This window comes from Chiloscyllium plagiosum, chromosome 1, assembly GCF_004010195.1.
Source record: "Chiloscyllium plagiosum isolate BGI_BamShark_2017 chromosome 1, ASM401019v2, whole genome shotgun sequence".
Classification (NCBI taxonomy): Eukaryota; Metazoa; Chordata; class Chondrichthyes; order Orectolobiformes; family Hemiscylliidae; genus Chiloscyllium; species Chiloscyllium plagiosum.
In genome coordinates this window covers 129,999,198-130,012,478 of record NC_057710.1, presented here as the reverse complement: position 1 = coordinate 130,012,478, position 13,281 = coordinate 129,999,198, and the positions used below count along the sequence as shown (strand labels likewise).

General features: G+C 41.4%; 1 protein-coding gene across 4 annotated transcripts in view; it reads right to left on the bottom strand.

The window, feature by feature from the left end:
- The window catches only part of prss12 (serine protease 12), a 141,392-nt gene that overhangs the window by 118,840 nt on the left and 9,271 nt on the right, over positions 1 to 13,281 (bottom strand). The window contains exon 1 of one of the 4 annotated variants that reach the window (XM_043696812.1): positions 6,052 to 6,155. The exons of the other annotated variants lie outside the window; for them this stretch is intronic. Coding sequence (XP_043552747.1) covers positions 6,052 to 6,067 — 16 coding nt within the window. The 5' untranslated portion in view covers positions 6,068 to 6,155. Of the gene's footprint in view, positions 1 to 6,051; positions 6,156 to 13,281 lie in introns of those variants that run through there. 4 annotated transcript variants of the gene reach the window in all.

Genomic DNA, 13,281 nt, shown 5'->3' with positions numbered 1-13,281 from the left:
TCCCTATGACCTTAACATTAAGTGTATAAGTCCTGCTAAGATTAGCTTTCCCAAAATGTAGCACCTCGCATTTATCTAAATTAAACCCCATCTGCCACTTCTCAGCCCATTGGCCCATCTGATCAAGATCCCGTTGTAAACTGAGGTAACCTTCTTCGCTGTCCACTACGCCTCCAGTTTTGGTGTCATCTGCAAATGTACTAACTGTACCTCTTATGCTCACATCCATATCATTTATATAAATGCTGCGGCGCAATTAATTAGAAATCCTTCCTTTAACAGCAGGAACATGCTAGCCCACCCACACACCCTGAGTGTCCACTGAATACTGGGACTCAGTTACAGAGTGTAGGTAAGACCCATTCCTATTGCCATCTGATTCTCTTATATACAGTCTTGCTATTTGATCAGGAACAATTATGGGAAAATTCCACTCCTAAGGTGGTTTCTATATTTACTATTTCTGGCATCCAGGTTATGGAAACACAATGCTTATGCATCAGCTCCCTGATAAAGACAGCACCTTATCTGAAGGCACAGGTATACACACGCAGTATCAGAGATACAGAAGTTAGTTTGAGCATTGTAAGCATAGTGACCAGATGCTGGTTAATCATTTTCTTATGATGTACCAAATGTGCCTTTTTAAATGAAGCAATACATGATAACGTTGCATATAAATTGAGGATTGTGGTAACCCTCATTGCCAAAGTAATTATGTCAGTGTGGAATTTGCAATAGGACAAACTATTAAGGCTGTAAGTGCTAATCATTAGTATGAAGTACATCAGGCAGCAACATCTGGCATCCTTGCATGGACAGATAAACACAAATAAATATAAGTTGCATAAAGGACATAAAGCCACAGCATATTTTAAAAATTCCTGTATACCACTTCAATCTCTGCAAGCCAGGAACATCACTCAACCTCTGTTAGGCAGCTATACCCACGCCTGGAGATGCCTGACTCCAGACAGAAAGTGGCTCCATGCTTCAATATTGTTTCCCTAGATGTTCTCCTGCAGGCCGTCTGGGAGTGAAGGCAAGTAATGGGCTGAATTTTACCAAACATTGGCACACCTTTATGACGCCATGTTGTCTTGCTGTCATGAACAGCAGAACCACTCGCCATTGCTGGGACTTTCCAAGATTTCTACCGCTCTGTCATATTTAATGCACTGCTGGGTCAATAGCTGCCAGACACGAATAACTCTTTGCAGTACAATCAGAGGAAGGAGAACAAAAAGAAGGAGCTACCATATTATTACTGAGGCCTCTGACACAAAGGACTATTGGAGATGATGAGCCTCTGCACCAAGCTATGAATGAGCTGTCACAGAAGCATAGGTACAAGAACATCTAGCAGAGCTGTCAGAGATCATGTATAGACTACTGAAATTACGCTCTCCAGTCCTAGACTCTCCCATAAGTCTAGACTATCCCATAAGGGGATACAACCTCTCTGCTTTTGAAAATGGGTCTCCCGCCCAATTCAAGGTTGCTTATCTGCCCTTCAAAAAGCACCAAACTGTCTTGAGGTTTCCTCCCATAGACCAGCATGGCTCAGTGAGGGTTCTTTAATTTGATTGGATGAAGACATATAGGAAGTCCTTAAGTTATGGCATTAATTAAGGCATTCTCAGGAAACACAGTGTTATGGAAGCAATGATATTCCTCAGCAATTTCACTTTGTGTGTAAGAAAGGAATCACCTGCATTATCATAAGCATGGCAAACATTCCAACTTACAACAACTTCATGAAACTCAGCATTTCTTTCTACCTCACAAACTACCTGCAGTGAGCATTAACTAATTCTATGTTTAAACTTTCACTTTAGTCTTTTTTGATCACTTTACAACCATGGATTCTTCAATGCCTCCTACCAGTACAGTGTTGGCAGTATTAGATACATGCCTCCTCACTTGCAGCTCAGTTCTCACAACCTCATGGGAGCTATACAAGAACATTGTGATGTACAGTGACATTAACACAAATCAGTGGCCATGCAACTGGGTAGCAATTTAAGAATGACATTAATGTGACACTAAGTGGGTGCTCTGTACATTGCTGCATGCTAAACTCATGAACACCGTAAATCCCTTGTAAAAGCTACTGTCTTCTTACTTCTGTGCTTTTTAAAATTGAGACCAGAAGTGAGAAAGAATTGCTTTGAAAACAAATTATTACTGAATGGCTTGAAAGCAGTTAATTTAACAATCTTTGTGAAAGATATCTGTATAGTTGTGGATTGCAAAAGTGCTTGCAGACAGACTGGAACTGAAGGGTTGTGTACAGATGCAGCTTTGGTTAGCAACAAGAAATTGCCTGTTCTATGAACTAGTGACCAGTTATCGATTAGAAAATCTGCTGCCTACTAACAATTGGGTGATTGGTTCTCAGGTAATTAACAGCTTGGGGCTGGAAAGGAGACACAAAGAAAAACCATTGGGTCTTCATCCAGCCAGGATACCTCTCTCCATTCTTTGCTATAAAATTTTGTAAAAAGGTTATTTTTCCTTCAGCAGTTGCTGTAAGCTGTGACTTTTATAGAGTCATAGAGTCATAGAGATGCACAGCATGGAAACAGACCCTTCGGTCCAACCCATCCATGCAAACCAGATATCCCAACCCAATCTAATCCCACCTGCCAGCACCCAGCCCATATCCCTCCAACTCTTCCTATTCATATACCCATTCAAATGCCTCTTAAATGTTGCAATTGTACCAGCCTCCACCACTTCCTCTGGCATCTCATGCCATATCCATACCACCCTGTGTGTGAAAAAGTTGCCCCGTAGGTCTCTTTTATATCTTTCCCCTCTCACCCTAATCCTATGCCCTCTAGTTCTGCACTACCTGACCCCAGGGAAAAGACTTTGTCTATTTACCCTATCCATGCCCCTCATATTTTTGTAAACCTCGGTAAGGTCACCCCTCAGCCTCCAATGCTTCAGGGAAAACAGCCCCAGCCTGTTCAGCCTCTCCCTATAGCTCAAATCCTCCAACCCTGGCAACATCCTTGTAAATCTTTTCTGAACCCTTTCAAGTTTCACAACGTCTTTCCAATAAGAAGGAGACCAGAATAGCACACAATATTCCAAATGTGGCCTAACCAATGTCCTGTACAGCCACAACATGGCCTCCCAACTCCTGTACTCAATACTCTGACCAATAAAAGAAAGCATACAATCATGGTGAAAATATAGGGAAACCAGAAGTCAATTCATGACAGTTTTATTTATATAGTATTTTTAATATAGGAAAATGCCCCACATTCCTTCACATGAACATTACAAAGCAAAATTTGACATTGAGCCATTTAGTGAGATAAAATAGCAGATGAAAAACAATTGGTTAAAGAAATGTGAAGGAGTGTTTTAAAAAGAGTGAAGAGAAGGAGAGGGTAGAAGAGATTCATAGACAGGTTCCAGAGCACAGCACCTTTGGCATCTGAAGGCACAGCTGACAATCGTGGAGTGATTAAAATCAAAGATATTTAAGAGGCCAGATGTGGAATGCAGATATCTCTGACAGTTTTGGCTGGGAGACATTACAAACAGCGACCAATGATATGGTTTGGGCTTTCCCCTAGGCTGTGCTGCAATTTTCAACATAGTTCACCCAAAATTGATGAAAGCAGTGCAAATATTGGAGGAATTTTAATCATGGAATCATTGAATAGCTCAGATGGTCTAACATTTCAAACACATTATTCATGCTATTCTTGTAATATTATATCCAAAGAAGCATTTTTAAAATGTAGGACAGTCTGCTATGGGACTGTGTGCAATGTGGACATGGCATGATTTGAAGCAAAATCAGCACGGCCCATCTTGATGTCCAGCTCCTCTCACTCCATGTTGTATGCTTTTCACAAAAATGTGGTGGGATTCTGGCTAGGCAGTGGCAAGCTGTCAATTGACAGATTAACCCTTGTTAATATCACAACTTGCCTCATTCGTTTTCAAACTCTCATCTAACCAAACTCACCAAACAAGTTAGATGTTAGGAAAAGGAAACGCGAGTATAAATGCATGGTGAGTGCAGATCGCCGCTTGCTCTGAATGAGCTCCGTGTTGGACACTGGGCAACAGCATAGGAACACCATATGGGCAGCAGCCACACCAACCCCACATTCACAGACAGTGGCATCCAGCATCTGCTAAGGCATCATGACACTTCCACTATCCACTGGCAGTGTATTCTGGAAGCATGGTCTTCAGGATAAAGGGGTGCTGAAGACTCTGGGCAGTTGTGAAAGGGCCAGCAGGATTTGCAATGTTATGGTAAAGCAGAGGGTGGGAGATCCAAGTCAGAAGCACAAGGTAGGTGGGAAGAGGTTGCTGCAGGAAGTCAATGAATGACTGGCTCCTGGCAAGGTCACCCCAAATGCAAGGGGCTGGGTGGAGAAGGTATTGCCTTATGGAGATGGAATGGATGTGGACTTGGGGAAGTGTGAAGCTTTTGAGGTTAACTAGGAAGGGGATTTGGATGTTTGGGGCTCACTGGCCAGTACAGGCTGAGTCAGGAAGTCACTGTCAGAGAAACACTTTGTCAACTTCCATCATGTTGGAAATTGAAAGGGCACAATAAGGAAGAAAATAGCTGCGCCCACACTCAGAGAGTAGATAAGCAACTTGACTTGTGAGGGTGGAAGATGCAATAAACACTGACCAAAGGGAATGGGAAAGAACATTGGTCACGGAGCCATACAATGTGCAGCACACTGGCTGGCTACTCCCAGGCTATCCTGCAGCATAGACCCTCCCTGTATGATGTACCTCTCCAGCACAGTCACTCTTTAACATTTCCCCTTGGTCCACAGAGGGAGCCAAATATTAGGGATGTGCAGCAAAGCGGGACAATGATGTCACAATGATCCAATGCTATGTGTAAATATTGTTCCCCCTGGCTTCCAGATGATGCAATAGGCTGTCAACACAGACCCCCATCCATGGAGCCTCATCTGTGGTCAAGTATTGACAGAAACCTACTGCGAATTCTCTTACAAGGATGCCTTCCTTGAAGAAGCTCTCTTCCTCCCTCTCCTCATTCCTGAAGAAGGGCTTATGCCCGAAACGTCGATTCTCCTGTTCCTTGGATGCTGCCTGACCTGCTGCGCTTTTCCAGCAACACATTTGCAGCAGAAAGCATTTACCGCCTACAAAGAGAGACTCACAACCACATGGCAGTTAACACCAAGAACATTTATGCAGAAAGCATTAGTGATATACAAGCCTTTTCACTAAAATGCCCTCAATAGGTCTTCTTCTTTCTTTACCTCCCATTACCTCTCAGTGTACTTTCTGGTTCTGCAGCTGGGCTGCAGGGATCCTACTCGAAAGTGGAGCCCATGGCCCTGGAAGTTTGGTGAAGCAATCCCAGAGGCATTTGTGGCTGGACAGGCCAGACGCTCTAAAGGTATCACCTTGAGTCTCCTCGGGTTGATATTACATCGGTTGGAAGGGGGGAAGCGAAGCACATGGTCAAGTCTGTGGTGTCCCTGAGTTGGGAGGGGCCTGCGTGTGGGTCCCACCCTGGTTCCTTGTGAGGAGGGAGTACCTGGAATGGTGTTGCCAGATTCCCTGTCCGCCTATCACCATGCCCTCAGTGCTTCAGGCTATGGAGTGCAAGTGTTTGCCCATCTCCAGCAAATCCTGAGGGTGCGGAACCTGGCTTTCCATGACAGACCCCAATTCATCCATGGAAGCAACCAAAGAATCACAGGATTCACTGCCGTCTCCCGCCTGTGGCTGACCCTGTGCCTAGTCTGCGGCTGAGTCATGGCCTTTCAGTCCATCGATGAGAAACTACTCTAAATTCACATTAGTCCCATTTTCTAGCAGATAGCCTATTGCCTAGACTTTCAGGATATTTAAGCACACATTCCAGTATTTTTAAAAGGCTGTGAGGTTTCCCATCTTAACTATCCTCCCAGGAAGTGAATTCCAGACTCCCACCAAGCTCAGAGTGAAAAGACCTCCTAGTGCCAGCAACCTGTAGTGTTTCTTCCACGATCAGTTGCAGAGCTGTCATTGTAAAGTGCTCACCAGATTGTGTACCCATACTCCATGTCTTCGCTTCCCATGGGGCTATCAGTATCTGGACCGGTGGGAAGGTACAGGAGGCAGCCTTGCCAGTGCTTCCTCTGAGGCTTCGGAACTCTCATCCTCGGACGTTGAGGATGGGAGGGGCTTCTGGTGAGGCTGGCCATTTCTCTGCAGAGACCATGAGAATGTTAGTGGAACCTGCAGGAAAAAAGAAAAAAAAACATTGTGGCCAGTGGTTAGATGTGTTAGATTGAGAGCGACAGAGCATATACTGTGAGAGATGTAGCGGAATGAAGAGTGGTACTTACTCAGTTTTACCGGACATGGATGCTTGTGCATTCCCATATATACACTCCCAGTCATTTCCTGCAAGGGCCTGGATTCTTTCCATCTGGGACATGGATGTGGGGCACCCATCATCCCTTCTCTGCCCTCTAAGAGCTGTCTGCTCATGCAACAAACAAAATAGGTCCATTAGGTGAGAATACCATGGCACAGCAGTTGGCACTGGTCTATGTGGCATAACAGTGGTGAGATGACTTGAAGGCCTGAGGAGGCAGCACAGAGGGTACGCAAAGTTATTGTTGCAGAGGTTTGGAGAGGAGGAAGGCAAGAGCGGTGAAAGCAAGTGTGGCATACAGTTGTGAGATTGGCAGAACAGGAGGCTTGGTGAGAGGTGGAAGAGAGTAGAGTGTAACATTTACCCTAGCAGAATGAAGAAGGTCATTGACGTGCTTCCTGCATTTCTGGGCATTCCTGGAGATGGCAATAACCAGGTTGGCATTGTCTGCTGGCACAGCCTCTTCTAGTCCACTGGGAAGAAACACTTCTCTGTCACATCCATCTTCCCCTTTTCCACCATGTTCTGATTCTGCCCATCAACTAGCAGGGCAACATTTTAATGCCAGTCCTCATCTGGGTATACAATGGGCTTTTAAACATGGCATGCATGCAAGGAATGCTGGCATTTGGGCAGATATCTGCTGCATCATGTTGTTGTGTGGTAACATCAGGTGGCAATCGTACGTGAGAAGTGCAATGGGAGCAGGGTAGATAATACAGTGATTTTTTTGTGAGATAGGATGAGCAAATGTGCCAGGCTTTGCTGTGAACATCCCTCCAAAAAACTCAACACAACTTGGACTTCATCAAAAACAGAGAAGAATTAGCCTCTTAACGTTTTTGCAATGTTGGATATGCAGCAGCCAATTTGTGCACAGTGAGTTTTCACACCCAGCAACGTGATAATGACATTTTGTTATTTATTTTTGATGATTTGCTTTTGTGATATTAAAATTAGGTTTATTGTCTTGTGTACTCAAGTACAAAAGGAGTACAGTGAAAAGTGTACAATGTTGCCACACACGGCATCATTTGTACCCAGGTACAAATCTTAGGTACTTAAATAGACTGGGTGCAAAACTGGAAAAATAAATTAAAAAGCCAAAAGTTCTACTTTACAGCATTTCATAGTATAAATTAGGTAAATAAAGAAATAAAGCTAAACATTACAGTTCTTCTATAGCCTACATGCTGGGGGCTTTCTACACGTGATATCGCTCTCCCCTCTGCTAGGACAACCCCAAGCAGGCTCACAAGCTGCTGACTGCTGTCTGTGATATAGACTGAGGGATAAATTTTGGCCTGCTCTTCTTCAAAATAGGATCTTTCGTATCGTTCTGCGAGGACAGCTGGGCTTTGGTTTAATATCTCATTTTAAGCAGAGTATGCCCTCAGTATGCCGTCCCCCTAGGTTGGGTGTGCCCATGTTCTGCTGTGGAACTTTAACCAGCCTCTTGAGTGAGAGGTAACAGTTCTACCAACTGAGCTAAGACTACCATTGGCAATGGGGCAATACAGAACAAGGCCATTCAACCCCGTTGAGTCCATGCTGATTCCTATTCCAGAGCCATCTAGATTATCCCACTCCCCCACTCTTTCCCCATTACTCTACAATTGTCACTCTGTCAGCTTTAAATCCAATTTCCTACTTCCACCATCCAATAATGCCGGACACATTGCAAATCCTAACTGATAGTTTCACAAAAAAGTTTAGCACAAATTGCATCCAACACAAAAGGATTTTTTGCATTAGTTTAAAATTCAGTGTGTCAAAAGATAGCCCTCCCCAAAAGCCTAGCCATAGTTCACTACCTTGTTTGAACTAATCATCTCGACAAGTTTATGCCAAATGCATGCATTTTCAGGCTTTTGAAAAGATTCTTAAAATTGAGCTGCCTCTTTATACACAAGTGCACTTATATTTTTTTTAAGGAAACAAAATGACTATTTTGCATCAAAAAAACTAATAACAAGTTATTTTAGTTTAAAAGATCTAAATTCCACTTATTTATATAGGCTTACTCACAGGTAGTGAATTAAACAGGGATTACAAAAGCATATTTTTGTGATTAAGTCCATCTACAGGTGAACAAGTAAAACTGTGTGAAATTATCATGCTTGAGCATATCAAAAATATTTTAAGGAACATTTCTTATCTATATCACATTTTGAAACAGCAGTTCATGGAATGTCTAAATTTCGTACTATATGAACAAGTTTGAGCGAAAGTGGAGCAGTAAAACCTCGGAAAACCAATACAAGTTCTGCCCAGTTTGTAACCAGAGCAGAAGTTCTTATCCTGTGTGTATAAATCCAGCAGTGAAGCTTGAATCTTCAGACTTAAAAGGCTAGTATAGAATCAAATATCACAAGGACCAACTACTGAGCACTAACGCTTCAAACTTTCCTCTGACGTGTGAAAGTCTTGTGTTGCATTGGGTGGCACCCCTGAATCTGTTCCATTGGTTCTAGGTTCAAATCCCACTCCAGGACTTGATGGCACTAGTGGTGTATTCATAATGTGATCAAATAGTTTACTTGTCTTTCAAATACAGTGGTAAGAGTGGGAGTCACGGTTAGCCATGTATGTTGTACAAACTATCCCCTCAAGCCATATCTTCTGGTAGCTTGTCCTGGTTTAAAAAGCAAGCCAGCCATGGAAACAGCACAGTCCTGGAGTGGCCATTATAATAGTTAATCTCTACTGCTTTCTGAGATTCACAAATAGTAATTTACAGACAAAACATGGAGCTGGAAAGGCACAACATGTCAGAGAGCATCGGAGCAGCAGGGAAGTCAACATTTCAGGTCAGGACCTTTCATCAGGATTGGGCCTTACCTGCTGTGCCTTTCCAGACCCACATTTTATCGATTCTGACTCCCAGCATCTGCAGTCTTACAGGCAATAATGCCCCATGATCTATCCCAAATAATGAACAATGGTTTTTGACCATGAACATTGTACCATCCCTTTCTTTTATTCATTCAAGGGATGTGGGCAATCCATCAATGCCTATCTGCAATTACCCACAGGGCAATTAAAAGCCAAGGAATCACAAGTAGGGCATATTAAGAAAGAATGGCAGATTTCCTTCCCTAGATGGTATTAGTGAACCAGAGGAGTTCCTATAGCAATCAACAGTGATTACATTGTGACAATTAGGCTATATCCATAAACAAGGATCCACTGGGACTAATGGAAACTGCTCAAAGTTAGTTCACTAATTATCCTTATAGCCAGTAACCAGGCAAGGTTTGCAGCGTATTGATTTAGACTCAACTCAAGTTCAGGTCTCTTCACACAAAAAGCAACATTTGAACCTGTTGTCTCAGCTGGTCTCTCTAGCTCCAAATGCATTTATACAAAAACATTTACAATGCCTTTCACTTTAAAATTTGGATAGTACAAATTTTCAAGAATATATTTTATGAGTTTCAAAACTACAAAGAAAATTTTGATGTCAACATCACTAGAGTATTAGTGAAGTTTGCCAAGTTATTTTAAGCAGGAATAGTTAATATTTCAGTGTCACTAACAATGATACACCAAACATTCTTTAAGTCATTTTTATTTTACATAAAAGTAACATTGAAACATAACAACAGGGAAAGCAATGTTCTTATTTGCTTATTGAACTCATTTTGGAACTGTGTCTTGTTTCAGAATATTCATACCAAACCACTAAACTTGAGAAGCACTTGCAATTGTTTTACTCTTATGTCTATCCCAGTTTAAAGCTCAATGTCCTCTTTTTCAATATACCAGAAGAAAATACGTACATTATCACACAATGGCTCCAAACCCCTACTCATCCTTTTTCTTTTAAATTGTCATATAAAACATTTCATGCCTTGCCATTACTGAAGTGAAATATCATATTCACTTACAGATGCATGTTCTAAACATGTGTCTCATTTTTCAATTCCACATTAAAAGGTAACTTGCTTTCTTATTTGAATCTTTCTATGCTATTGGAAACCACACATAGTATGATTGGCTTTACCATAGTTGCAAACAATATATGTACACAATATTAATATGAAGTGTTTTTATCAAAGTGTTATGAAGAGAATTAACATTTTATTACATAAATAGGCACATAATATGTTGAAGGAACAAACTTTTCAATCTGAGATTTTAGTTCAAATTTATTCCAGACGATGTCAAACTGAAACAGTCCCAACATAAATTTGAAACAATTCCAACATAAATCTCAATGGGCATAAAACCTTTGAAATCTTCACAGCTGGTACAAATGTTGTGACTTACAAAGTTGGTTGGAGGAATGTTTCATGTGAATCACGCTATGCTGAGACATAATGGGGGTTGGCCTGAGTCTTGCTCTATCTGTCTCTAGAAGGGATTGGTATGAATTATGCTCTATCAATCTGTAGAAAGAATTGGATTGTATCTAAACATTGAAGAGGTTTCATTATTCAGTATCAAGCACAAACCGTTAAAGAAATCATTGAATTGGCATCTCTTGTAAATGTATTTGGAAAATATATACAGTACAATTTGTTTTTCCTCCAGTGTTAATACAAGACTTATTAGATAACTTATTTTGAAGTGTGGTTTGCATTCAACACAACACAATTTTTATATTCAAAATGAAGTTAGAAGCATCCAATGACATGTTTGTAACTTGTCCTTATTCAAAAAAAGGAGGGAGGCAACATGTGGGAAATTACAGACCAGTTAGTTTAACATTTGTTGTTGGGAAAGTGCTAGAATCAATTAAAAAGGAAGCAATTTCAGGTAATTTGGAAAGGCAAAACACTATCCATCGGAGTCAGCATGATTTTATGAAAGGCAAATCATGATTGACAATTTGCTAGAGTTCTTTGAAGATGTAACAAGCAAAGTGGATAATAAAGATCCTGTAGAATTAATATATCTGGACAACCGGAAGGCGTTTGATAAGATGCCACTCAAAAGGTTAATTCACAAGGTTGGATCACATGGAATTAGGGGTAATTTATTTGCTTGGATAGATGACTGGATGATGGACAGAAGACAGAGTCGGGATAAATGGATTTTTTTTCTGGATGGCAAGATGTAACTAGTGGAACATGCCACGTGGTTCGGTCCTTGGACCCCAGCTGTTTACAATCCACATCAACGACTAGGATACAGGGATAGAAGGCTCTACAGCCAAATTTACAGATGACATGAAAATAGGCAGGACAATAAATTGCAATGAGGAAATAAGAACCTTACAAATGGACAGAGGTAGGCTAGGAGACTAGGCCAAAATGTGGCAGATGGGGTTTAGTGTGGATAAATGTGAGATCATGTACATTGGTCAAAAAAATTGGAAAGGTGACCTTTTATCTAAATGGGGAGAGATTTCGGGGTGCTCTGGTGCAGAGGGATCTGGGCGTCCTTGTTCATGAGTCACAAAAATTTAGCATGAGGGTACAGCAGGTAATAAAGAAAAAGAATGGAATGTTGGCTTTTATAGCTAAAGAAATAGAATATAACGGTAAAGAAATATTGTTGCAACTATACAAGACATTGGTGAGACTGCACGTGGAGTAGCATTCTGCACAGTTTTGGTCCCCTTATTTGAGGAAAAATGTAGTAGCATTGGAGGCAGTTCAGAGGAGCTTCATTAGATTGATCCCAGAGATGAGGAATCTGTCATATGAAGAGAGACTAAACAGTTTAGTCTGAATTTAGAAGAATCTGGGCAGATCAAATTGTGGTATTCAAGATAATAAAAGGTATGGATAAAATACGCGTGGAGCAGTTTCTTCCTCTTGAGGGGCATTCTAGGTCATTGTCTAGCTATAAGGGGTCACAAATTTAAAACAGAGTTGAGGAGAAACTACTTTTCCAAAAGGGTTGTGACTCTGTGGATTTCACTACCCCAAGTAGACCCGGGACAGTGGGTAAATTTCAGGAGGAGTTAGACAGATTTGAAGGGTTATGGGAAGAAGGCAGAGAAATAGGGGTGAGGAGCATACCAGCCATGATCAAATAACAAAGCAGACCCGATGGGCCGAATGGCCTAATTCTGCCCCTATATCTTATGTATTTATGAACTGTTTGGCATATGCAAACTATAGTTAAGGATGCAATGCAATCTCTTCTTCGCATTGTTATCGTTTGTGTGCTCCAAGGATCTCTCATTGTCCTCCTCCTATTTCTGATTTACTGTTATCCCTTGATGAGATATCCAAATGTTGCAGCTTATCTGTTTTTGAAACCCTCAATTGTGTCCTCATTATCCCTGGACTTAACTATTCCAATCCACTCCTGACTAGTCTTCCATGTTTCATCGTTTCTAAATTCAATGTCATTCAAAACTCAACTGTTTCAATTTGCATCAAGTCCTGTGCTTACTAACCTATCTTGGCTCCTGGTTAATAGCTCTCTTAATTTTAAAATTCTCAATTCTGTTTTGAAATTCTTAGTGCTCATTTAATTCTGGCTGTGTGAACATCCCAATTTTATTAACTCCACCATTGGTGACCACACTTTCAGTTGCCTCAGCCATTAGTTCTGGAATTCCCTCCCTCTATCCAACTGCCTACTGACCTCACATTCCTTCTTTGAGATAGTAGGTAACACCTTTGTAATCATTAAAAACACAGAAATAGAAAACACACCGGATCATCAACACCACAATCACAGGAATCAGATTCACTAGAGAGGAAGAAAAGGACAACCAACTCCCATTGCTAGACGTGATGGTACAGCGAATATCAAACAGAGAATTCACCACAAAGGTATACATAGTCCTGAACTATGAAAGCAACCACCCCAACACACACAAAAGAAGTTGCATCAAGACACTGTTCAAAAGGGCCACAACACACTGCAGTACACCAGAACTGCAAAAAGAGGAAGAAGAACACCTATACAATGTATTCACCAAAAAC